Source organism: Carassius auratus, chromosome 38 (genome assembly GCF_003368295.1).
Source record: "Carassius auratus strain Wakin chromosome 38, ASM336829v1, whole genome shotgun sequence".
In the NCBI taxonomy this organism is placed as follows: Eukaryota; Metazoa; Chordata; class Actinopteri; order Cypriniformes; family Cyprinidae; genus Carassius; species Carassius auratus.
This window is the reverse complement of record NC_039280.1, coordinates 8,612,273-8,638,049: the sequence shown is the minus strand read 5'-3', so window position 1 is coordinate 8,638,049 and position 25,777 is coordinate 8,612,273. Positions and strand designations below refer to the sequence as shown.

At 35.3% G+C, this 25,777-nt stretch overlaps 3 protein-coding genes across 3 annotated transcripts; 2 read left to right on the top strand and 1 right to left on the bottom strand.

Annotated features, from left to right (window-relative positions):
• Positions 1 to 44: 44 nt before the first annotated feature.
• On the top strand, positions 45 to 11,979 carry LOC113056925 (prominin-1-A-like). Its single transcript, XM_026223871.1, has 23 exons — positions 45 to 2,274; positions 3,479 to 3,534; positions 4,219 to 4,424; positions 4,510 to 4,630; positions 5,136 to 5,199; positions 5,443 to 5,532; positions 5,682 to 5,878; positions 6,979 to 7,053; positions 7,417 to 7,480; positions 7,652 to 7,808; positions 7,906 to 8,058; positions 8,149 to 8,272; positions 8,393 to 8,481; positions 8,577 to 8,661; positions 8,743 to 8,886; positions 9,524 to 9,592; positions 9,684 to 9,776; positions 9,938 to 9,991; positions 10,561 to 10,641; positions 10,765 to 10,833; positions 10,920 to 11,009; positions 11,124 to 11,236; positions 11,350 to 11,979. The coding sequence occupies exons 1-23, from the start codon at positions 2,052 to 2,054 to the stop codon at positions 11,435 to 11,437; spliced, it is 2,505 nt and encodes an 834-aa protein (XP_026079656.1). The 5' UTR covers positions 45 to 2,051; the 3' UTR covers positions 11,438 to 11,979.
• Positions 11,980 to 12,690: 711 nt separating this feature from the next.
• Positions 12,691 to 14,138, top strand: LOC113056935 (prominin-1-A-like). Its single transcript, XM_026223891.1, has 5 exons — positions 12,691 to 12,801; positions 12,924 to 12,992; positions 13,079 to 13,168; positions 13,283 to 13,395; positions 13,509 to 14,138. The coding sequence occupies exons 1-5, from the start codon at positions 12,727 to 12,729 to the stop codon at positions 13,594 to 13,596; spliced, it is 435 nt and encodes a 144-aa protein (XP_026079676.1). The 5' UTR covers positions 12,691 to 12,726; the 3' UTR covers positions 13,597 to 14,138.
• Positions 14,139 to 21,498: 7,360 nt separating this feature from the next.
• Positions 21,499 to 25,233, bottom strand: LOC113056926 (Hermansky-Pudlak syndrome 6 protein homolog). Its single transcript, XM_026223872.1, has one exon. The coding sequence runs from the start codon at positions 24,978 to 24,980 to the stop codon at positions 22,476 to 22,478; it is 2,505 nt and encodes an 834-aa protein (XP_026079657.1). The 5' UTR covers positions 24,981 to 25,233; the 3' UTR covers positions 21,499 to 22,475.
• Positions 25,234 to 25,777: the final 544 nt, after the last annotated feature.

Sequence of the window (25,777 nt, the reverse complement as noted above, 5' to 3'; positions counted from 1 at the left end):
TTTTTTCATTTGGGACAATGTTTTTTATTGAAAAATTTTCATTGTCATTAATCATTTTATTAATTTTTTATTTGATGAATGTTTTATGTAACAGAAAACAACAACCAAACGTCTTCTGTAACCACTGACCAGTCGCTCACATCAGTCTTTGGAGATTTTTGCCCACTCCTCTTTGCAGAACTGGCATGTACCACCTGCTTCAAGTCTGGCCACAACATTTAAATTGGATTGAGACCTTCTTTCTTTTAAGCCATTCCTTGGTGGGTTTGCTTGGCTGCTTAGAGTCATTGTCTTGTTCCGTCACCCATTTTCAGCCCAGCGTCAGCTCTCTGACTGATGGCAGGAGATTCTCTTCAAGAATTTGTTGATAGGTGTAAGAAATCAGGTTTCCCTGAATAATATGGTGTCACGTGTTGGGAGGAGGTTCCTGGAATTCACTGTTGTCTTCTCTCCAAACATGTCGGCTTTGATTAGGACCAAATAAAATCTATTTTGTATGCTTCGGTCCAAATAATCTTCCAAAAAGCTTCTGGTTTGTCCAAATGCTCCCTGGCAAAGTTGAACCGGGCAGCTTTGTTCTATTTTGAGAGCAGAGACTTCTAGCAAACCTCCCATAAATGTCATGTCGGTTTAATTATCTTCTGATTGTAGACATGAACATTTACCTCAGATGCTGCCAGAGAGGTCTGCAACTCTCTACAGGTGATGTGTGGGTTGGCCTTTACCTCATTTATTATTTTTCAGGTGCTTCTTGATGATAGTTTTGATGGGCATCCACTTCTAGGGAGGGATTGGAATCTCTTGGAGATGGTCTTATAGCCTTCATCAGACTGACGGGCCGAGATATCTCCTTTCCTCTTGGCATTGTTTGACTCCTTGGCACTACAGTGGTTGGTTTCCTCTCTATTTTAATCAATGTTGCCCAGCCACTTTGCTAAGAATGTCTAATTTGATTGGTCGGCTTTACTGATTAATTAAGCATCCAAATATGTTTCTCTTGAATTTGTTATCCACTTGACTTTACCAATGCAGCTGGGGCTTCACTTTTGCACATACAATAAATCAATCTTTCATGTAGTTTTTTTGGCCACTCACAAAATCCCCTCTAAACAAACATATGCAATTGATCAACATACATCTGACATTTAATTTTTAACACACACACACACTGTAAAAAAAAAAAAAAAAAAAAAGATTACTAGCCAATGGCTATTCAGTTGCCAAGGTTGTCCATAGAGGGTTGTTTTAGAAACAACAGCAATAGAAAAATATGTGGTCACCCTCAGTTTTAAATAGATTCCTTTCTGAAAACTGACCAGTCTTTATAAACTTAGAGCCTCCCTCTTTCTCTCCCTCCCATTTCAGTTTGTCCCAGTCTTTCATTCTTTAACAGCCAATTCACTCTTTCATTGCTTCACTCAGTGCAGCTAAACTTCAGTGTTGACATCTATGAGCGGATTTTAGACTCATTTGAACTGAACTAAGAGGAACATGCTCAACAATAGCTGAAGGACTTTAAATGTTGAACAGGTAGCTACTATTGTGGTGTTGTTTATGACTGCCCTTAGCGGTAAAAGTGCTGTCTTTCTAGTTTCTCCTTTTCGTACTTAGTTCTCAGGTTACTGTTTTAGGTAAACAGTTCAGTACAGTATCTGCATAACGCAGATATGTTTAATGTGATTCCAACCTGTTGATTTAATTTGGTCTGACGCACTGTCAAAAAGATCGAGTTTTGCTTCAGTCTGTGTTAATAGGTAAGAAATTGTACAATAGAACTGCAAGATGATTTTATTTATCTAAAATTACTTTTTGTAGCTTTCAGAGCGTGTTCATTCCTGACTGTGTTGCTGTTTTTTATATTTTAGTCAGAAAGGTGCGTTTTAGGACGTAAAGTTCCTCTTTCTCTAATTAGCTCAATAATTGCTTTAATTAAAGTCTTACGGTGACTGTATGCTCTAAAGAAGATCCGACTAATTATTGACATTTATCATGCCATAGGTGACGTTTGATACTCATAAGAATCGAGACATGACCTAAAAACCCACTGACTGATGAACATGAGGTCCAGAATGAAAGGAGTTTTTTGTTGTGGCATTTTGCCGCTGTTTCTCTGGACATTTGTAAGCGGACAAGCGTCCTGTCCTATCGAGATCAACAGAACAGAGCTACAAACTTCATATGAAAAACCAACCAAGCTGACCTTCAACAGTGCCTTTATGTCTCCAATTGTACATTCATTCCTGGGATCTGTCCAGCCCAAAGCATTCCCTACAGGTGAGTTATTGTGATGTAGATTTCTGTGTTTGACAAGGGTCTATTCAGTACAAACATGTTCTTTTACTATTAAGTATTTTGCCATAAGCAGTTTGATTACAAATGGTTTTATCTATGCAAAAACATGTTATATGGTACAGATGACTCCCCTTATAAAACAAAAATATATTGCAGTATATTGGAAAACATCATGTATTATATAAGGCATATATTCTTATATATGGTATATAATATTTATTTTTTTCCAATATATTGCAATATATTGAAAGCGGCAATCATTTGTTTATTTTGCAATATATTATATAATATATGTATCATCAATATATTATTCAATGTATTCAAATATATAATTTATTAGAAAATAAAAAGGGAAAATAATATATTACAATATATCACAATACATTTTAAGAAATATTTTGGTAAATATATTTTCCTTTCGTAAGGGTCTAACTTGATCTGAGACAGTAATGGCTGTATTAGACTCATTAGAGGATGTTATTAGGCTGGGATTGTTGTGCACATGGTGCTTATTCAGTTGGGATAAATGTACTCAGTTAATCGTCAGAAGCAAAACCACTGCGCAAATAACTATGCAAATGTCGATGAGATTTGAATCATCTCCCCTCCCCTTTCCAAGAGCTTTGTTTACCACAAAAATATGTTTATTGTCCTACTAATCAAACAGTCTGTATGGTTGCAGTCTGCATCACAAATGGAAAGGCACATTTTTAAGTTAATTATCACCTGCGAATTCATTGTATGACAATTACTTCCCATATCACATGAGCTCATAAAGTTCAAAGCTGTTCATAAAATGTTAACAGTGAGTAATTATTGTACCTAACAATGAACTATTATGTTTATACATCTCTTCCTGCAGACAATACTTATTTGATCTAACAATAGAATGAAGCATTACTTTACAGAAATATTATTCCATGGAAACCACATGAAATTGTTCAGGTTACAATGACAACATTACCCATCAATAGAGTATTGTGTATAGTCTACCTTTCTACTTAGAATTTTATTTTGCTGTAATACCTACTTGCTGTCATCAATAGCTGTTTTCGCCGTTTACCTGTTGACTTTTTTTAGAACTAGCAGAATGATGTGATACTGGTTATAATGTTATTTTATGTTGTGTAAATGAATATTAAAAAGAATATGTATAATGTCTTCTTGGTATGTCTTTTTCCTGTAGATCTGCTGATTAGAATGATAAAAGATAACAACTACAGCATGGAGAGGGTTAAAGAGGTATGTCACACCTGCATGTAAATGAATGCTCTGATAAGCAATGGCACCTTGATCATAGTTTTATATATATATATATATATATATATATATAAAGAAATATATATATATATATATATATATATATATATATATATATATATATATATATATATATATATATATATATATATTTTTTTTTTTTTTAGGTAGTATTTAATTTATAATACAATTGCGAATACTATGTTGTATATATCTGTTATTTGAGGCAGACAGTCCAGGGTTTTCTTTGTGTGTGTACGTAAATATGTGTATTTTGTTATCTTATGTAGGTTACTGTTTTTTGTGTGTGTTAAAGACACACCCACACACACACACAAAAAAAGAAGAATGTACTTATTTGAATACAGACATATATAAATTGAAGTGTGTGTTCTAGGACAAGTTTCTCAGGGTTTTTGAATCATGCCAACACCAATATATTGTTGTATAAACACTGACTCATTTGCCAGTTTCGACTGGCTGATCTGATTACACAGCGTCAGACATGTTTTGGATACACAGTTGAGCTGAACATATATTGACCCGCATAAGCACACATATAATGTCATCAAGAGTGTATTTTTTTAAACCTACCTCATCTTTACTGCTTAATGTAGCTATACACACAGCAACCAACCTGTCTTATCTTCTTTCACTTTTGACCAGGTTTTGCTATATGAGATAGGTTTCCTGGTCTGCGTGGCCATTGGGATCCTCTACATTGTCCTGATGCCTCTAATTGGCCTAATCTTTGCCTGCTGTCGTTGCTGTGGTAACTGCGGGGGCCGCATGGAGCAGAAGCAATCATCGAACATCCACTGCAAGCGAAGAAGCTTTTACTTGGCCACTTTTATCATCACTGTACTAATTCTGTGAGCACTGGTTGGAGTATAATGTTACTGTAATGATATTTTTGACATTTTATATTTAGCTTAATTAGTATCAATTGCTATGCAGGGCAGGGAATGTTTGCATGTTCCTGAGCAGTACAATCACTTCAGAGACTGTTATGCGCAGCCCCACAGAACTCACTGAAGTCTTGGAGAATGTCAAAAACTATCTTGACACTATTCCTAAGGTATACCATATAGAGAGATTAAGTGAGATTTATTTTTTAATTTTTTAATTTTTTTGCTCTGAAAAGACAGCAAAAACAATGATTTTGAAATATTTCAATGTAAAATAACTATTTACTATATTATTTTAAAATGTAATTTTTTCCTGTGATACAATGCTGGATTTTTCCAGTCTTGAGAAACATTTCTAATTATTATCAGTGTTAAAAACAGTTGTGCTGCTTAATATTTCTGGGAAAGCCGTGATTTATTTCAAGATTCTTAATAAATTTTAAATAAATTTAAAATGAACAGTAAAAATATTATTTAAATAATTTTCATAAATAGAAATATTTAAAGAACATAATTTATTTAAAATAGAAATCTTTTGGAGTCTTATGTTTAAACTCTATGCAAGGTTGATTTATATCAACAGCTGAAATGGAATCAAATTATAACAATACTGAATTAAACTGCATATAGCTGATACATAAGAGAAAATTGAAACAACTTTTTATTCCTCAACAGCAAATCGATCAAATTAAGAATGAGAGCTATGCGACTGTGGATGAGGTCAAAAGCAATGTCAATGGTACGTCTGGTTTGTATCTTTTAAGACAAGGATCACAAATGAATGGCACAAATGAACGGCAGAACCATTAAAAATGACAAGATTGCACTCAAATTTGAAATGCATGAGGGAAATACATTTTCCTTTCTGTATCATGTATTATAGTTATCTTAAATTGTAGTCACAATATAAATGTTATTTCTTTTTTGATCCATTTGTTTTTCTTTTAATCTCACACTGAATCCCTGCATGTTTGTCTAATAGAAACAGGGCCTTTGCTTGGTAAATTAATCCAAAATGGTCTTAAAGGTCCCCTCGACCCAGCGTTCAATTCCATTACTGAAATAGCCCACGGTACGTATGCATTTACCCATCAAGTGAAAAAGCAGCCCCTTTATTTGGGAAACTTGCTCTGTGATCAAACCTTTGCTTGTCGACTCACCTTTGCAGCATTAATGAATCCATTGATTTTAAATCCATTTTGTTCTTTATGTGTGTTACAGTGATAAACAGCACCAGCAATGAACTGCTGAAGCTTAATAAAACCTTGGAGCTGTTGAAACCAAAGCTGGATGTGCTGAAAGCTAATTTATCTGCTGTGAGACAGCGGATTGACAACACTTTGCATATGCCAGACTGTGTAAACTGCACTTCCCAGCTACCAGAACTGAACAAACTATCACTGGAAGGAAGCCTTGACGTAAGCTAAACCCTAGCTGTCCTGGGGATAAACCAGTGAACAGCTCAGTGGGGAATTGTGTTATGGCTGTTCAGCGGTGCATGTGGAGTCCTGATTATATCCTGATTCCACTTTAGGCTTTGCGGTAGTTTCAGGTTGAGCATTAAGATACCTGCAAATACCTGCAAAAATGTGGGTGGATCATTATACAATCATTCGCCCTTTCTTTTAAGATCTAGACGATTTGTGGTTGTGGTTGTCTCAGGTTAGTGATTGGAGCAGAACGAATTCTGCATCAATCTTCTGGAGGAAACATATAAGACCCACAAAACAATGTTTTGGCTTAGATTACATGACTATTACACAGCATTCCTCTAGAAGTACAGAGGGCCAGGTTGTATTACCAGTTAACCTGTGCACACAAAGGCTCAAACCCTGTCACTGAAGGAAAGCTTTAAGACGGTAACAAGGGCGCAAACAGTAAGGAGTAACACAAGAAGTTATCGTTAACATGTCAATGCTTGAAAGCATTTTCTCTTGGAAACCTAACTCTTACCTGGTTGGAAAACATTTTCATAAATACAGGCTGTTGTAGAGAAAACTAAGAATGTGTCACTGTCATTGTTTATGTAGATACCAGCATGTAGTGTTTAATCACAGCTAGTACTGCCCTCTAGTGTTAAATATGGTGCTCTGCTTCAACCATACAGTACAATGGCGTCTGATACGACACTGAAAATATAGGTTTATTAATAATTTGTAAATAATTATAATCATATAAAATATTTATAATAAATATTAAAGGTGAAATAAGTATTTATTTCCCTCATTATAAGCCCATATAAGATGAATAGTATTTTTGAAAAGTATATTACAAATCACACACATCCAGAATACAGTCCTAAGTAGTTTAATAATGGGGCTTAGTTCACATGACTGTATGAAAACTACTCATTTTGTCTAGTGACTTCAATGTGTGGAGTTCATTCTAGAGTGCTGCTGTCATGAAAGCAAAAGGAGACATACAAAATAATAATAATAATGTTTTTAGGCTTAAAATATAGTTTATAATGGAAAAAAAAAACCTTTGTATGTGCTTTATCTGTCTCACAATTTGGTAGTTTCCTGATCAAGACGACCTGAGATCTTCTGTAGACAAGGCTATAAATGCTGATGTCATTGGACAGGCAAATAAGGTTAGTGCCCTCTTTCACAGCTATAGAATTTCACTTCAGTGTATTCTCTCTCTCTCTCTCTCTCTCTCTCTCTCTCCCTCCCTCTCCCCTCCCCCTCTCTCTATAAACTACCATTGATTTGGTGTTTGGTGTTCTTATTATTATCAATTTTGAAAACAGTGTTGCTTAATATCTTAACTTTTATTTGTTTTATTATTTTTGGTAAGACTATACATTTTTGTGTAATTATACATGTAATCTTTGCTGGGTAAAAAGTTAATTCAGAAAAATTCAGAAAAAGAAAACATTCATAACTTCTGTGTCCTACATATATATTTAATCATTGCGAATGGATGATGTTCATTGTACATGTTTGAATCCCAGGGGAGAGACTTTTTTGACAGCATTCCAGCAAAGGTGAAAAATGAGTCCAGACTAAGTGTGCAGGGTAAGTTTGTGTTGTTAAGTGCCCTTAATGAGTCTTCTTTCTGGGGAATCGTTTGATCGAACAATCATAATTCTCAAATGTTTGTTCACTTAAGGGTTAAGTAGTGTGATGTACTTGAAGTTACTGATCAGTCTAGTTGTTAAGTGATGGTGTGCCTTGTGTCTTTTACAGTGGCTCTATTGCAGCTTGAAAGAATAAAAACCAAGATCTCAGGTGTGACCAAAGACCTTCATCTTGATGCTTTGAACAATATCTCAGCATTACTAACGGACGTGCGGACATTGATCAACGATAATTCCCCTTATATAGAGAGATCAAGTCAAATCAGGTACTTAAACACATCTTGTTCTAATTAACCGTGATTCTCTGTGTTCAAATACAATGTATTTTTATAACAATCTCAAATAATCTTTTTTTTGTAATAGTCGGGCTGTTGGATTGGTCCTGAGCTGTGTGATTTTGCTGGTGGTGATCTGTAACTTTCTGGGTCTGCTGCTGGGTGTAGCTGGACTAAATCCTAAAGACAATCCCTCTGAACGTTCTGGCACATCTAACTGTGGAGGAATATTTTTCATGGCGTGAGTATAAATTCCCCTTTTGATTTGTGCTTGTGTAACAGTGTTGTAAAACTGTACGTGCAGTAATTACTTCCTCTTGTGCCATTTTAGAGGAGTAGGTTTCAGCTTCCTGGTCTCCTGGATCTTCATGTTAGTAGTGTTGATACTTTTCATAGTGGGAGGAAATACCTATACCCTGATCTGTAAACCATGGCAAACCAAGGAACTCATCCAGGTATTTCCAGCAACACTGACTCATTGTGTTTGATCGTATGACCTTGACTAGTTTTCAGTAAATGTAAGTGTTTGCATCAAGCATTATCCGTATATTTAATTATCATATTGTGTTTCATAGCTTATTGACACTCCAGGGCTGATTCCAGGTCTGAACCTGTCCACGGTCCTGAATTTGAAAACAAACCTGAATATTATAAATGTGTACAGGTATGTCACACGCAGGACAGCATGATGGATGGCTATCATATTTACATTATTTACATCCAATAAAAATCAGTAAATTCACATTTCATAATTTCTAGTGACTGTCAGAAGAATATGCCGTTGTGGACCACATTTCATCTGAATGAGATCTTCGATCTAAATAGTAAATTAGATGTTTCACAGGTGAGATATTATAACTCGTTCTTTACTTTCTTATGATTGATGCATCACTTATTGGACACTAATGGCCGATTCTCTCAACAGTACACTAATGAAATTGATCAGACCTTTAATGGGTTACAAATCAACATAGCAAACATCACCATCCTCAGTCCAGAGGTAAAGTCCCAGCTAAACAACTTCTCCAGCAGGACCAGCAGTATGAACTTCAGCAACATTATACATCAGGTACACCATATACTTCTTTCTCAAAAAGACATAAGCACATACTGTTTGTGAAATCAAATGAAGTATAATTTATTAACGGGTACACATGAGCATTATTCATATGGTAAAAAAATAAATAAATAGTGATCATAGCATTACACATATATGTGATCCAGGACCACAAAACCAGTCATAAGGGTCATTTTTTGAAATTCACATTTATACATTATCTGAAAACGGAATAAATAAGCTTTCGGAATATTGAGAAAATCACCTTTAAAGTTGTCCAGATGAAGTCCTTAGCTATGAATATTACTAATCAAAAATTAAGGTTTGATATATTTACGGTAGGAAATTTACAAAATATCTTCATGGAACATCAAACAAAATAAAAATATATAAATAAATAAAAACAATAATTTTGACCCATACAATGTATTTTTGGCTATTCCTACAAATATACCTGTGCCCACGTTTTGTGTTAATATATATATATATATATATATATATATATATATATATATATATATATATATATATATATATATATATATATATATATATATATATATATATGGCCAAAATATGAGGAAGTAATTATTGAGAATATATTTATATGAATATATTTCAAAATCTAGAAAAACATTTTTTATTTCAGATTAATGACTTGTCAGGGAATGATCTGAGCTCAGTAGCAGAAAGTCTGGATGTCTTGGCTGGCAAACAGGTGAAAGTTACTTTTGTTTACTTGTCTTGTTAACACCCCCTGCTCATTGAATGACCAAGATGGATCACGTACACTTATTTGTGTCTTTCAGAGTAACCAAGCTAAAAAAGATGAACTGCATGGGGAAGCAAGAGATCTGCGTGACATCCAGACTGACGTCATGTCTAACATTATGCCTTTGCTGGTGTGTTGACACAACACAAAAGACAGTACTCAGAATTTACATTTCAACTGAACATGACATTATAATTAGGAATGAATAAATATTAAACACATAGTGTTCTTGAATAGTTTGTATGAGTTTGGTTTACTAGTTTTGGATCTACATCCTTTTCCTCTTTGCAGAAGGAGCTGAACAGCACTGTTAAGAATCTCAGTGAAGAAGCATCACAAATCACTGTAAGTAAACACTAGCCATCATAAGTGCATGAGAGTATCCGTATGTATAATACTATAGCCTAAACTACAGTATATCATTTTTTAAAGAATTGAATTATAGACCCCATGAATTATGATGGTTTGCTACTTGCAGTTATTGCAGGTTGTATCAGGGAGCATTTGAAATATTGTCATTGTTTCAAAATTCACTAGTGTAGAGTACTGTTCAGCCAGGATGCATGAAACTGATCAAAAGTGACAGGAAAGACTTTTATATCGATACCACAATTTCTGTTTCAAATAAATGCTGTTCTTTTGAGCTTTCTGTTCATAAAAGAATCTTGAAAAGGTTTCCATAAAATGATTGAGCAGTACAAATGTTTAAAAATAATAATAATAACATTTTACTTAAGCAGCAAATCACCATATTAGAATGATTTCTGAAGGATCATGTGACATTGAAAGTCTGGAGTATTGATGCTGAAAATTCAGCTTTGCCATCACAGGGATAAATTAAGTTTTAAAGTAAATTAAAATGGTTTAAATAATAAAAAATATCTTCAAATTTCTTCTCTTTATTCGTTTTATAGGCAGCTATGGAAAATGTTTTCAAAGAAGTTGGCTATGCTCAGGACGTCCTGAACTACAACATATCAAAAATAGTGCAAACTGTGAGTGTTGCAAAATCAAAGCTATATTTAGAGAAATTATCTGTCAGGATGATTACTGCATTGCAGTGATGAAAAAAAAATCTACTGTGCATTTTATAGTAACTGTATGCTTCTCTTCTGCAGGAAAGCAGGGCATTCGTAGACTGTCAGATAAAAATCTTTCAGACATTTCTTTACTGGGCAAATCAAACGGTATTGTTTATGTCTTTATTTGTATTCAAGGTGCCGACTATGTTATTGGTGAATTATTAATACTATGGTGTTGCACTGTGTGTCAGATCACAGAGAAGGTGGGTCGTTGTGGGCCTGCAGCTGCAGCAGTAGACAGATCAGAGGAGCTCGTCTGTAAACACTTGGTAGAATCTTTGGTAAGAATCCATCCTCAGCTCTAGCTGCTTCTTTTTCCATATTACAGCGCTGAGAGATTTGTAAGTGCACATGGTTCCCATCTAATAAAACATAACATCCTGTCTGTTTTGCAGAATGCCTTTTGGTTGAGTTTGGGCTGGTGTATGATGTTCCTGATCCCCAGCATCATTTTCTCAGTTAAACTGGCCAAGTACTACCGCAGGATGAAGTATTCAGATGCTTATGAGTAAATAATCTTATTGGTTTTTTAAATGTGGAAGCAGATCATGAAAAAGTCTACTGTTTACCTGCTGTCATGAATCAATTCAAATGGTTTACTTCTGATTTCTCTCTTTAAAGGAACAATAACTTCATGATGAATCCTTTCCCAAAGGCCCACCTCAAACCTGAATTATTGGGAAATGGCAAACAACCACATTTTACATAAGCACATAAATAAAAATGACTGTTAAGTTATAAAAATTTACCCACAGATCAATTAATTGACAAGTATAGACAATGTTTAGCTTCTTTGTACCCCTTTCTTTGTTTTTATTGCAGTAGATTATCATAAATTCACTTTGGATCAAATTATTTTAGCTCTTGATATTTAAATGAAAAGCACAACTTTACTGTTACAACTGTAATATGTTTTTGTATTGTAAGGCATTAATGGGAGTTAAAGCTTTAGAACGCACTTTACGTGGTCCTGTAGGCATTGAAATTTATTTATGCCATTTTTCAATAAGAAATATGGGTATGCTGTTATAGATATACTGCTGGCATATATTTTATATAAAACAACCTTTCTATTAGATTGTCCTAATAATGAATTTAGCTCATGAGTTACTGTGGAGACTGTGATTGTATAAACCAGCAAGAAGTGGCCTCTTTTTGAAGTGTTGTGCTCTGAGGCCTGTTAAACATTTCTATCTTATGTCATGTATTAATTACAATCATAATAAAAGGTGCTGACACTACCATGCTGAACCTGTTTGTTTGGTGTAAAGAATTGCTTGCCAAGTCTGTCCAGAGAAAACTGACCCATCGAGAACCCTCCCCCAGTAACCCTGCACCCTGTGACTCCTGCCTTTACAACAGTGTGCCAATCAGGATGAAGCACTAGAGCAGTGGCGCACACATTCCACACATATCTGTGCTGCTTAGAGAGAGAGAGAGAGACTTTTTCAAAAAAATACTGAGATCATATAGCAGGAAAAATGTTAATTACAAAAAAAGTATATAGTCCATTTCTCGATATTAGAGCTGACGCTTAGCATTCAGATTAGTAAATACAAGAGATACTTAATAGACATACGCAACAAGGGCATAACTGGAAAACCACGCAACTGGTCTTGAAATCATAAAAATCTAAGACTTATACACATTCATGTTATATGTGCACTACACTACCATTCAAAAGTAATTAAAATTAAATTGATCAAATGTGATAGAAAAGAAAGACATTTAGAATGTTAGAAAATATGTATATGCACATAAAATGATTGAGCAGTACAAATGTTTAAAAATAATAATAATAACATTTTACTTAAGCAGCAAATCACCATATTAGAATGATTTCTGAAGGATCATGTGACATTGAAAGTCTGGAGTATTGATGCTGAAAATTCAGCTTTGCCATCACAGGGATAAATTAAGTTTTAAAGTAAATTAAAATGGTTTAAATAATAAAAAATATCTTCAAATTTCTTCTCTTTATTCGTTTTATAGGCAGCTATGGAAAATGTTTTCAAAGAAGTTGGCTATGCTCAGGACGTCCTGAACTACAACATATCAAAAATAGTGCAAACTGTGAGTGTTGCAAAATCAAAGCTATATTTAGAGAAATTATCTGTCAGGATGATTACTGCATTGCAGTGATGAAAAAAAATCTACTGTGCATTTTATAGTAACTGTATGCTTCTCTTCTGCAGGAAAGCAGGGCATTCGTAGACTGTCAGATAAAAATCTTTCAGACATTTCTTTACTGGGCAAATCAAACGGTATTGTTTATGTCTTTATTTGTATTCAAGGTGCCGACTATGTTATTGGTGAATTATTAATACTATGGTGTTGCACTGTGTGTCAGATCACAGAGAAGGTGGGTCGTTGTGGGCCTGCAGCTGCAGCAGTAGACAGATCAGAGGAGCTCGTCTGTAAACACTTGGTAGAATCTTTGGTAAGAATCCATCCTCAGCTCTAGCTGCTTCTTTTTCCATATTACAGCGCTGAGAGATTTGTAAGTGCACATGGTTCCCATCTAATAAAACATAACATCCTGTCTGTTTTGCAGAATGCCTTTTGGTTGAGTTTGGGCTGGTGTATGATGTTCCTGATCCCCAGCATCATTTTCTCAGTTAAACTGGCCAAGTACTACCGCAGGATGAAGTATTCAGATGCTTATGAGTAAATAATCTTATTGGTTTTTTAAATGTGGAAGCAGATCATGAAAAAGTCTACTGTTTACCTGCTGTCATGAATCAATTCAAATGGTTTACTTCTGATTTCTCTCTTTAAAGGAACAATAACTTCATGATGAATCCTTTCCCAAAGGCCCACCTCAAACCTGAATTATTGGGAAATGGCAAACAACCACATTTTACATAAGCACATAAATAAAAATGACTGTTAAGTTATAAAAATTTACCCACAGATCAATTAATTGACAAGTATAGACAATGTTTAGCTTCTTTGTACCCCTTTCTTTGTTTTTATTGCAGTAGATTATCATAAATTCACTTTGGATCAAATTATTTTAGCTCTTGATATTTAAATGAAAAGCACAACTTTACTGTTACAACTGTAATATGTTTTTGTATTGTAAGGCATTAATGGGAGTTAAAGCTTTAGAACGCACTTTACGTGGTCCTGTAGGCATTGAAATTTATTTATGCCATTTTTCAATAAGAAATATGGGTATGCTGTTATAGATATACTGCTGGCATATATTTTATATAAAACAACCTTTCTATTAGATTGTCCTAATAATGAATTTAGCTCATGAGTTACTGTGGAGACTGTGATTGTATAAACCAGCAAGAAGTGGCCTCTTTTTGAAGTGTTGTGCTCTGAGGCCTGTTAAACATTTCTATCTTATGTCATGTATTAATTACAATCATAATAAAAGGTGCTGACACTACCATGCTGAACCTGTTTGTTTGGTGTAAAGAATTGCTTGCCAAGTCTGTCCAGAGAAAACTGACCCATCGAGAACCCTCCCCCAGTAACCCTGCACCCTGTGACTCCTGCCTTTACAACAGTGTGCCAATCAGGATGAAGCACTAGAGCAGTGGCGCACACATTCCACACATATCTGTGCTGCTTAGAGAGAGAGAGAGAGACTTTTTCAAAAAAATACTGAGATCATATAGCAGGAAAAATGTTAATTACAAAAAAAGTATATAGTCCATTTCTCGATATTAGAGCTGACGCTTAGCATTCAGATTAGTAAATACAAGAGATACTTAATAGACATACGCAACAAGGGCATAACTGGAAAACCACGCAACTGGTCTTGAAATCATAAAAATCTAAGACTTATACACATTCATGTTATATGTGCACTACACTACCATTCAAAAGTAATTAAAATTAAATTGATCAAATGTGATAGAAAAGAAAGACATTTAGAATGTTAGAAAATATGTATTTATCTGTTCTTTTGACACACACACACACACACACATATATATACACATATATATATTAGTACTGTCAAATGGTTAATCACAATCACATTCAAAATAAAAGTTTTCGTTTACATACACTGTAAAAAGTTTAACTATTATTTACTCAATTTTTTTGGTGAAACATTTTTACACTCAAAAAAATTGAGTAAATTTAAAAGCTGTGAAATCAATGAAATATACTGTTTAAATTGAGTAATTGTAAGTAAAAAAATTAAGTAAATCTGAATAACTGAATAACTTTATATGAGAAATAAAATTAATTAGATATAATCAAAATTATAAAACACCACAACTGTAATTCTATGTAAAATAAACAAAAAATATTGAGTAGATATAATTGAAATATTGGATGAAATTTAACCAAACAATTGTGCTATGTTTACTACATGTAAAAGTGAATTTAACTTAATATTGGACTATAAATTATCAAAATGTTGCATTCACTTTTTTTTACACCATTTACCCTTTACAATTAATATAATAAAACCAAATAAAGAAAGAAACATTTTTTATTAAACATTTATTTATTTATCAATTAAACATCAGACAAAGTCTAAAATCAACCTTTGAAACATTTTATCCATTTTAATATTCCAGTAGATTGCAAAAATTAAAAACTGTAAAGTAGCCATAAGGGAAATGATTAAACCTTATGAAACATTTCATCCATCTTAGTATTCAAGTAGATTACATGTAAAATATGATAGCCGTAAGAGAAATGACATCTTACTTTGTTCCTGGTGCATACCAGCCATTTGCAGTCACACTCATTACCACTCATTAAACCATAAAAAAAAGCAACACTTACATCAATATTAAAGGGATAGTTCACCCAAAAAGATGATGTTGTCATAATGTACTCGCCCTCAAGTTGTCCCAAACCGGTACGAGTTTCTTTCTTCTGTTGAACACAAAAGATATTTTAATGAATGTTGGTTTACAGACAGTTGAAAGTTGCCATTGACTTCCATGGTAGGAAAAAAAAAAGTATACTATGCAAAGTCAATGGCAACCTTTAAATGCGTTAACCAACACTCTTTAATACTTGGCTGAATGTCACGTCACTTCACTTAAAATATATTTTGTGTTCAACAGAAGAAAGAAACTCGTACAGGTTTGGGACAAATTGAGGGAGAGTAAATTATGACAACATCATCTTTTTGGGTGAACTAACCCTTCAACAGAATTAATCCGATAACAGAAATACTTCCATCAGGAATACCCATTCTGAGGGATGATCATGAACCACGACTGTGCAAGAAGATAATTTTTTAACCTCTGAACATTAACAGAGAGTTTTGGAGGATCCAGCTCAAGAAACAGTTTTTGGAACAACTCAAGTGAGTACAGGTCTTTCTAAAAAAATTTGTATATTATGATAAAAGTTCATTATTTTCCATAATGTATTGATAAAAATTAAACTTTCATATATTTTTGATTCATTGCACAACAACTGAAATATTTCAGGTCTTTTATTGTTTTAATAGTGATGATTTTGGCATATAGCTCATTAAAACCCAACATTCCTATCTCAAAAAATGAGTATATCATGAAAAGGTTCTCTAAACGAGCTATTAACCTAATCATCTGAATCAACTAATTAACTCTAAACACCCGCAAAAGATTCCTGAGGCTTTTAAAAACTCCCAGCCTGGTTCATTACTCAAAATCGCAATCATGGGTAAGACTGCCAACCTGAGAAGGCCATCATTGACACCCTCAAGCGAGAGGGTAAGACACAGAAAGAAATTTCTGAACGAATAGGCTGTTCCCAGAGTGCTGTATCAAGGTACCTCAGTGGGAAGTCTGTGGGAAGGAAAAAGTGTGGGAAAAAACGCTGCACAACGAGAAGAGGTGACCGGACCCTGAGGAAGATTGTGGAGAAGGACCGATTCCAGACCTTGGGGGACCTGCGGAAGCAGTGGACTGAGTCTGGAGTAGAAATATCTATAACCACCGTGCACAGGTGTGTGCTGGAAATGGGCTACAGAGAAGCAGCACTGGACTGTTGCTCAGTTGTCCAACGTGCTTTTTTCGGATGAAAGCAAATTTTGCATGTCATTCAGAAATCAAGGTGCCAGTGTCTGGAGGAAGACTGGGGAGAAGGAAATGCCAAAATGCCTGAAGTCCAGTGTCAAGTACCCACAGTCAGTGATGGTCTGGGGTGCCATGTCAGCTGCTGGTGTTGGTCCACTGTGTTTTATCAAGGGCAGGGTCAATGCAGCTAGCTATCAGGAGATTTTGGAGCACTTCATGCTTCAGTCTGCTGAAAAGCTTTATGGAGATGAAGATTTCGTTTTTCAGCACGACCTGGCACCTGCTCACAGTGCCAAAACCACTGGTAAATGGTTTACTGACCATGGTATTACTGTGCTCAATTGGCCTGCCAACTCTCCTGACCTGAACCCCATAGAGAATCTGTGGGATATTGTGAAGAGAAAGTTGAGAGACGCAAGACCCAACACTCTGGATGAGCTTAAGGCCGCTATCGAAGCATCCTGGGCCTCCATAACACCTCAACAGTGCCACAGGCTGATTGCCTCCATGCCACGCCGCACTGAAGCAGTCATTTCTGCAAACGGATTCCCGAAGGATTTAGTGCATAACTGAACATAATTATTTAAAGGTTTACTTTTTTTTGTATTAAAAACACTTTTCTTTTATTGGTCGGATGAAATATGCTAATTTTTTGAGAATTTGGGGTTTTCATGAGCTGTATGCCAAAATCATCAGTATTAAAACAATAAAAGACCTGAAATATTTCAGTTGGTGTGCAATGAATCTAAAATATATGAAAGTTTAATTTTTATCATTACATTATGGAAAATAATGAACTTTATCACAATAAGCTAATTTTTTGAGAAGGACCTGTATTTGTGGGTCTTGGGATATCTCAAATCCAATGCATACGTGACTCCCAAAAGATAGCAGCAGGCTCTGCTGAGATTCCCAAGACTGCGGAGGACAGTGATGCCCTCAATCACAACTCCTACATCGCTGACTGCCCCATCATTGTCCCGAAGGATGTAGATTTTTATGACCTCCTCTGCCAACTCTGCGTCTACGAAGACGGGTAGATCAGCTGAACCCTACAGGCAAATTTTAAAGATAACTGGTTAGAGCTAACATTCAAACCTGAATGTTACAAGAAAGCGACAAATACACAAAACAAATAGCACCTGAAGAAGCAAACATTCTGTTGGACCATATGATAGGTAAAATCTCAAACAAAGTTTACTAGGGGGAGGAGTTGCAAAAATTAACAGCATTCTTCTTAACAAGAGGACAGGTTAATTTTCTACATAGGGACATTTATTTTTAACAATAAACCTAAAAGAAAAATGAAAAGAGACCAACTGCGAGCTTCTATGCTTTAAATCAATGCTATAGGCTTTTATTGAGGTCCGCATTATTTCAACCAATTTCTTTATAAACATGTTTAATATTTAAGTAAAATGACTAATGGTTTTGAAACAAAAAAGCTTGTTTAATTGCACTACTTGAAAAAAAATATGCATTGCATTAACCCTCACACTCAACCCTTAACCCTCTAAATAATTCTGTGGCTTAGTAAATATTACAATAATATTTAACTTTATGAACTTAATAAAATCTCTGAATATTATAAGATTTTAAATGTGTACCTTGAAATGCAATGTAGTTGCTTTGGATAAAAGCGTCTGCCAAATGCATAAATGTAAACATATAATAATAGACAAAAAATACAACAGTTAATTTTATCTAAAATGTACAGTTATATTTTATCTTTTTTTTCCACTAAAACAATTTAGTATTAGACTAACAAATTGTTTATTTATAATACACATAATATATTTGTGAAATTTCTATCAAACTATTTAAGGATGCAAAATTAAACTGATCGGTTTCAGGGAACAAAAATATTACTTTAATTAAAATTAAAACAATGTACCCCTCCCCCAGCCTCCGCTGTCCTTCAATACCCACCAGGTCTGGATTTGTTGTGAAACAGCTGCGGTGACTGGAGTAATGGAATGAAAATTCGTCTTTAATGTATATATGTATGTGTATATATATATATATATATATATATATATATATATATATATATATATATGTGTGTGTGTGTGTGTGTGTGTGTGTGTGTGTATATATATATGTATAGGTATGTGTGTGTGTGTGTGTGTATATATATATATGTGTGTGTGTGTGTATATATGTATAGGTATGTGTGTGTGTAAATATATAAATATTATATCAGTCTGGCAAGTAACCCTAAAAAAATTACCAGCCAAATAGCGATAGAGGGTAGGGGGGGGGATAGACGGTTGTTTTTTCTGCATTTTTTTTTAAATAAATGCAAGCTTAATTTACAACGGAGCAGGCCTTAAACTGCCTGACTCCCAAAGTTATAGTGGGAGCTGATTAAAACGCACCAGTCTATGTTATGTCCACGCCATTTTAAATACTTTTGCATGGCGTATTTGTAGTGGTTATTTAGGAGCTCATACTTGAGTTCATGTAGTTATTATGATGTTTTACAACAACGTGACAGCTTTTTACAAGACAGAATGTCATTTGAAAGTTCATAAATGATGTGTTCCCTTTTGACAAGCCACTGACCCCAAAGGGGAACCTGTACAAAATCGTTTTCCATTGGGCATGTATAGTTATAGTTGCTGGACCACGGTACGCTCACTTATCGTTAGACTTTCAAATGGCGGTTGAAATAAACGGTGATCCAAATAGTACGAAAGTTAATCCACTCCAAAAAAACAAAACAAAAAAAACCCCCCTAACATACATATCGCTGCCCCACTAACTAACTTAGAAAACTACACTGTTATGTACACGTACACACGGTGAATGTTTAATCAACTTTTGAATAAAGTATTGCAAATATACATTGTTATAAAATGACTAACGTTACTTACAGGAAATTCGAGTAATGCTGTTCACGTCGTTGCTGAGAAAAGCAGTCCTTCAGTGACAGGAGCTCTTGCTTGAGCCGCGAAACTTGTTAAACTTCTTAAGATGACGCAAAATACAAACACAATTGTTAGGAAATCCTTAATAATTAACTTCTGAATTAAACATCACAAACATATTTAGTTTTAGCTGGCTAAATTACATAACGTACCACGATATGAGAGGAGTGCGGGTCTTGCCGTTGCTGAGGAAACTCAGGAAAGTCGTCCTTCAGGTGACTTCGATTAAGCTACGAAACTTGTTGAAGATGACGTAAAATACAAAGAAAATTGTTAGGAAATGCTTAATAATTATTAACTTTATAATAAAGTGTTACAAACGTAAGTAGGATTAGCTGACTAACGTTACTTACCAGAAGTTGTGAGGAGTATGGCTAGTCGACGTCTCTGCTGAGGAAAGCAGATTTTTTTTTTAAATTTACTCAATTTATTTAAACCGTCATTTATTAAGCTGGAACTTTATTTAGGAAAATTGGTAGGAAATACTTAATAATTTTAGTTTCTAAAACAGATCAGTACAAGTAAATAATTATCAAATATTTCTATTAGAATTCACCAGAAATATTGAGGGTATATTAAAAATATAATTAGTTAGTTAAATACTTATTTATTTTCATGACATAAACTTAAATAATATATGTAAATTTTAGAGAAATTATTTGTTGGATTTTTAATTATTATTTTTAACCTGACCCACTCAAAATATCACTTAAATGATTTCAAAAGATTTTATTAAGTAAATATAGCTCTTTATTTTTGTGAAATTTACTAAGCCACTGAATTATTTTTTACAGTGTAATAAATGTATATATACTGTTTATATTTATTATGTATATATAAATACAGATGCATATTTTTCAGATTTTCTTTTAATAATTTTATTTTATTGTTAATATATTTATTTATAGTATACATTTTATGAATATAAACATTTAAATATTTTCAAAATATATACTTTTTGTGTGTGTGCGAATATATAAATAGATATACACAGAACACACATATTACGCAAAAACATTTTTGCACGTGATTAATCGTTTGGCAGCCCTAATATATATATATATATAAAAAAAATTCAGCTCCATTTAATTTTCAGCACCATTGACAAAAAATATTTTGGTTTTGACAAAATCATTTTATTTGCATCATAGGCATTTTGTTTTTGTAGTGTTGCAAGCAAGAAAAAAATGTAGATTTACATTTGTGTAAACCCGCAATCATCTTTAATAATCAAACTGGAAATGTTTTTTTTTCTTTTTACTGAATGTTTTGTCCCACGTCTCTAGAAACCGCAGTTACTCAAACAGGCCAGTATGAGTGTTAAACAATTCACTTTTTTCCTCAGCGGACCGAATGCGGCAAAGATTTGTCTAACAGTAGCATGCAAGAGATATTTCAGACATTTTTACCAATTGTTTTTAAATGTATAATTTTTTTTTGTGTCTTAGTTATTAACTTTAGATCAAAATATAAAATGTCAAATACATTTTGCAGAATACTCAGTCGAATCAATACTTAGTAAACACTTGCATCACAGAGAAAACAGAAGTGTTCCAGTTCTCCAAATACAATTAGCTATGATGAGTCAATTCAGGGCAACACGAGCCTGTCCAATGTGATTGAGTTTGAAGCTGGTCACTCTATAATAGAATTGAGTTGAATTGAATTTAAAGCAGTGCTGTGAATGCTGCTGCTGAGCTCAGTAGGAATGCAGAGGGTGGAGCTGTACAGACCTAGTGAGTTTATGAAGCTTTGCTTTGGAAACACATCAGAATTCCCCTCTCTGACCACAAAACCAGAAATCATTAATGACGACTGTGACACTTCAGCTCAGAAAGAGACTTGAAAAGGAGTGGCAGCAATACACAAGTCATATTTAATTGCTTTTATCAGTGTTATAATCCCTGCGATAGCAATAAACACAAGAGCAATTCAAGAAATATATAAGGCATGAAAACATGAAATGACCAAATCTAAAATGTCCAATGCATCAGTACGCACATTACATTTTATATTACTGTACATTTCTTTTAATGACTAACACAGTCCTTAGCAAACATTTTCCACATGATTTTCTTAAAATAAAAATTACGCCAGCATATGCTGACAAAACTGTAGTGTCAACAGAAAAAAAAGACATTGTTATTCTAAGAGTTTATACAATAAATGAGAGCATGAAATGTGGAGAATGTGTAGTCATCTCTGACCTTGCATTAGGATCTTGATAACAACATGCCTTTATAAGGTGGCTATAAAAAAGACAACTGAAAATTAAGAAATAGAAAACATTTTAAAAGACACCAAAAACACATTAGATGAAATGCAGCAAACCTAGTTAACATAAAAACAACATATATTACATTCTATATTAGGAATAATTAAGCAGTAGTTGAACATCTGTGCATTGCAAGTTATTACTTTACAATCTTAATAGTAAATGGAATATTGTTCGATCCGAAGCTCTGTAATGATGTTTAGAACATGTTATGCCAAAATGAAAATGTGTAATTATTTATTCACCCTCATGTTGTTCCAAACCTGTATGGCTTACTTTGTTTTGTAGAACACAAAATACAGGCAATACCTTGAAAGTCAATGGGGTTCAAAGATTGTTTTCAATGAAATTGTTTTTTATTGTATAGATAAAATCTGTTAAATTGTTTATTAGAATCTATTTTTAAGTCCTCCAAAGAAGAAAGTCATGCAGGTTTGGAGATACATAAACATGAGCAGATGATGATAGAATTTCATTTTGGGTTTACCTGTACCTCTAAGACAATTTTAATAACAGTCTATGGGAAGGGTCAGACATGATTTGAGACTGGGAAAGTCAGAGCAGCTTGGCTTGAGATGTCACTTGAGATCCAGAGGAAGTCCTCTGCTTGGTTTCCTGCTGCTCAGCATCTCTGAACAGTCCCTTCGGTTGACGTGGAGGAGTGAGTGGAGGAACTGTGGGTGACTGAAGGATATCTGCGTACCTTTGGTTCGGTTTGGTCTCCCTTTGGAGAACTTTTCTGAGCAGTGGTTTCAAAAGCCCGATGGTGACCTGGCTGCCGTGAGCCTCGAAAGGACCAGAGTTCTGCGTTGAATCAGGCAGGTTTGTCAATACAATATTAAGTATGCTTGTCACAGTCATGTCCTCTGGACAAAGAGTCCATAGCAGGTCCAAAAAGGGGTCCAAGTCTCTATGCTGGGACACTTCGCACAGCAGAGCAATGAAAATCTCTTTGTTCAGAAGCGGGCTCTGTCGACAGAACCTTTCGGCTACTTGCGCAACCCGTTCCCACTGGCTTTGCTTGATGAGAATCCGCAACGCTTGCATTATAGCTTTAGGCCGCTCGCTGCACAAAAGCAGCTCCACTTCCAGGTGTTGGTAGGTCCTTTTGCAAGGGAGCACAGTCAAAGCCCGTTTATAGAGCGGCAGGCTCTCAGAGCTCTCCTTCATGCTGTAACCCCACGAAGACTTAGAGGACCCACCGGATTGTTGTTGTGCCAGTTCAAGAAACCTGGGGAGCCAGCTGGGCTGGAATTTGAAGATGGATTGGCACAAGAGCTCAAAAACAGGCACCGTAGTGTGTTTCTGCTGACCGTTGCAGTGAGCAAAGTTTGCTGTGGGTTGCACAGGGCTGAGGATGATTTTCCATAACTCAGCAGGAGCTTTAGACGACAACAAACCCTCACCGTTGCACCTCAGATGCAGAACCGCTTGCATGGCATGCCAGGAGTAAGTGGGAAAGAGATTGAAGATGCTGTTTAGATACTGAAGATTCTCCCTCTCTATCTCACCGCTAAGCAGCCGGCAGATCTCCTGCTGCACCAAGCTTTCACAATAGTTCTCTAGATCTTTCTCTGAAGCATTCACCATTGACGTTTTGACGTCCTCCAACGAAACGAGACTCCTAAGCTCTGATTCGAGTGAGCTCATGAGTCTTTCTTGACCTGTGGAATGTTTCTCGCCAGGTTTGGTCTTCTGGTTGCTGAGGTAATCCTTAAGGATGGCAGCTAGCGATATGGGCGCTTGAAACATCCCACCTTTTTTGAGCTTCTCCACCGTGAGCTGCGTGCTACTTAAACTTCTTTGCTGATAGTATTTGCATGCCTCCTCAAAGACAGTCTCAACTAAAAGTGCATTCGAGTCTTCAGAAAGTGTTGGAGAAGGCTTCGGTTTTTGCGTGACCACAAACAGCCCGGTTTCTGACAACATTTGTGGAGAGTGACTGTCCAAGGTGTTTATGAAGAGAAGACCTTCTGTTTTCAGACTTATTCTTTCTAATTCCAGACCACATTTGGTGTCGATTAAGAAGAGGGTCCGGCCTATTGTTAGTGCCAGGATTTCGTTATATATCTTCAGGCTATTTTGGGTCCCACTAGCACTTAAGCAATTATCAGGAAGTTTGTATATGTGGCTAAGACTGCCATCCCTCTTCATGATGCATACCCAACCAGTGCTAAGAAGAAGAAGGAGGTCTCCACATCCAGTTGGAGAGAATCCACAGATATCAGGAGGATTTATGGTAGATAAAAGGCCAATGCAGTCTGTAACAAGTCTCTTGAAGTCAGACTCCTTGCTTGAGCTTTTCATAAGTGTGCAACTACAGGCACTATGCACGCTAAAGGTGTCATGTTCAGGAGACCATGCAAGAAACACTTTTGAAATTCCAATGGAAGAGTTTTCCCTCATGTCTGGGAGCAGATAGACAAAATTCCCAGAACTGACAGTTGTGTATCGAGGATTATTGTGCAATGCAATTTTCATGTTTCCTAAATTGACACCTCCCTCATTAACTTCTACAGTCTTTTTGCAGATGCAGAACCTGAAGTTGCTGCATGCACTATTGGAGTTCTCAGATGGTGGTCGCTCCTCACACCATATAATGAAATTCTGGCAAATGCACACAGAACTGACTTTAGCACGAGGGCTGTTACACAGATCTGCAGTCTGGAGTAAATTCCAGCCTGATCTGCACTCTAGGAATTTCCAGAATTCCACTCTTCCATTCTCAAATATAACTCCAAGCACAGAGGCTCCATCTTCTGGTTTGCTTTGAGGAACATAAATAACATCCACTACAGGCCCATTTCCAGACAGCACTAAATCATTGTGTTTCTGGCATTGCATGAGATGAGGTCGCTGATATTTGTCGTGTGTCATAAGACCACTCTTGGGCTGACGCACAATGACATGAATGTGACGTCCATCTGGACTCAGACGAACATCAGACAGGAAGTTTTGAGATGAGATGCTTGAGTATCCCTGTTTGAAAAACTCTTTAAGATCCTTTCCTTTCGTGAAATCAACGAAATCAGTCACTTGTTCTAACGAGAGTCGCGTCATGTTTGCTGAAAAGTCGATCTGGAATAGGAAGCACACGATGCGCGTGAAAACACTTTCAGTTTGGACCAGCGATCATCCACAGTCTCCCTGAAACATGTCCAGTGCTCCTTTCACGCTGTAACTCCATCATATGACGATGTCATATCTCTACAGTCCAGAAATCCTAGGAAATACACGTACATTTCTCCTTTCTCTCCCACTCCTCCTGACATCACGAGTTTGTTAATTTCCGGATTCTGATGGCTGTGTTTCAAAATACCCACGGAAGCGCACAGTTCGTGCAACAACGCTCGCCACAGTAACAGCCAGAAATCTTGTCTAGGTAGCAGTTTACTGATTTTTGAAACACACCCTATTCGGTATTTTTAGGTGTTTTTCTTTCTCTTTTTTTTTTGCTCTGTTGGAAGGAGGGATTTAATTCATTACTCTGATCTCTAAACCTATTATATCAGACACAACATATAACTTTAAATAAATAAAAAAAATCATAAATTTACAGCTAAATGCACGACAATTACCTAAATATATTTATAGTTATTTGAAAAATACAAACTCGCAAATAAGCTTTTATTCTGGAAAAAACAAAACTACATAATCTGTACTCCTCAGTCATGACGTCAATTTGTAGACTAACAAGGGAGGCTATTTCGCCATAGATTCATTTAGAAATTTTCTTTGTGTTTTAGAATGTTTTTCGATGTATTGGTAAATTAAGATCCTTGGTTAACAACACTTTCAGGTTTGTTTAACAATTTAGATCACATACTATGTATGTTTTTTTAAGGTATATTGCTGAC

Excerpts from the sequence above, each read along its gene's own strand:
- LOC113056935 (XM_026223891.1), top strand. The coding sequence starts at position 12,727 with ATGGAAAATGTTTTCAAAGAAGTTGGCTATGCTCAGGACGTCCTGAAC. Across the intron at positions 12,802-12,923 it reads TATCAAAAATAGTGCAAACT|GAAAGCAGGGCATTCGTAGA; the intron begins GTGAGTGTTGCA and ends TCTCTTCTGCAG. Across the intron at positions 13,169-13,282 it reads AACACTTGGTAGAATCTTTG|AATGCCTTTTGGTTGAGTTT; the intron begins GTAAGAATCCAT and ends TCTGTTTTGCAG.
- LOC113056926 (XM_026223872.1), bottom strand. The coding sequence starts at position 24,980 with ATGACGCGACTCTCGTTAGAACAAGTGACTGATTTCGTTGATTTCACG.
- LOC113056925 (XM_026223871.1), top strand. The coding sequence starts at position 2,052 with ATGAACATGAGGTCCAGAATGAAAGGAGTTTTTTGTTGTGGCATTTTG. Across the intron at positions 7,809-7,905 it reads GAGAGATCAAGTCAAATCAG|TCGGGCTGTTGGATTGGTCC; the intron begins GTACTTAAACAC and ends TTTTTGTAATAG. Across the intron at positions 11,237-11,349 it reads AAGTATTCAGATGCTTATGA|GAACAATAACTTCATGATGA; the intron begins GTAAATAATCTT and ends CTCTCTTTAAAG.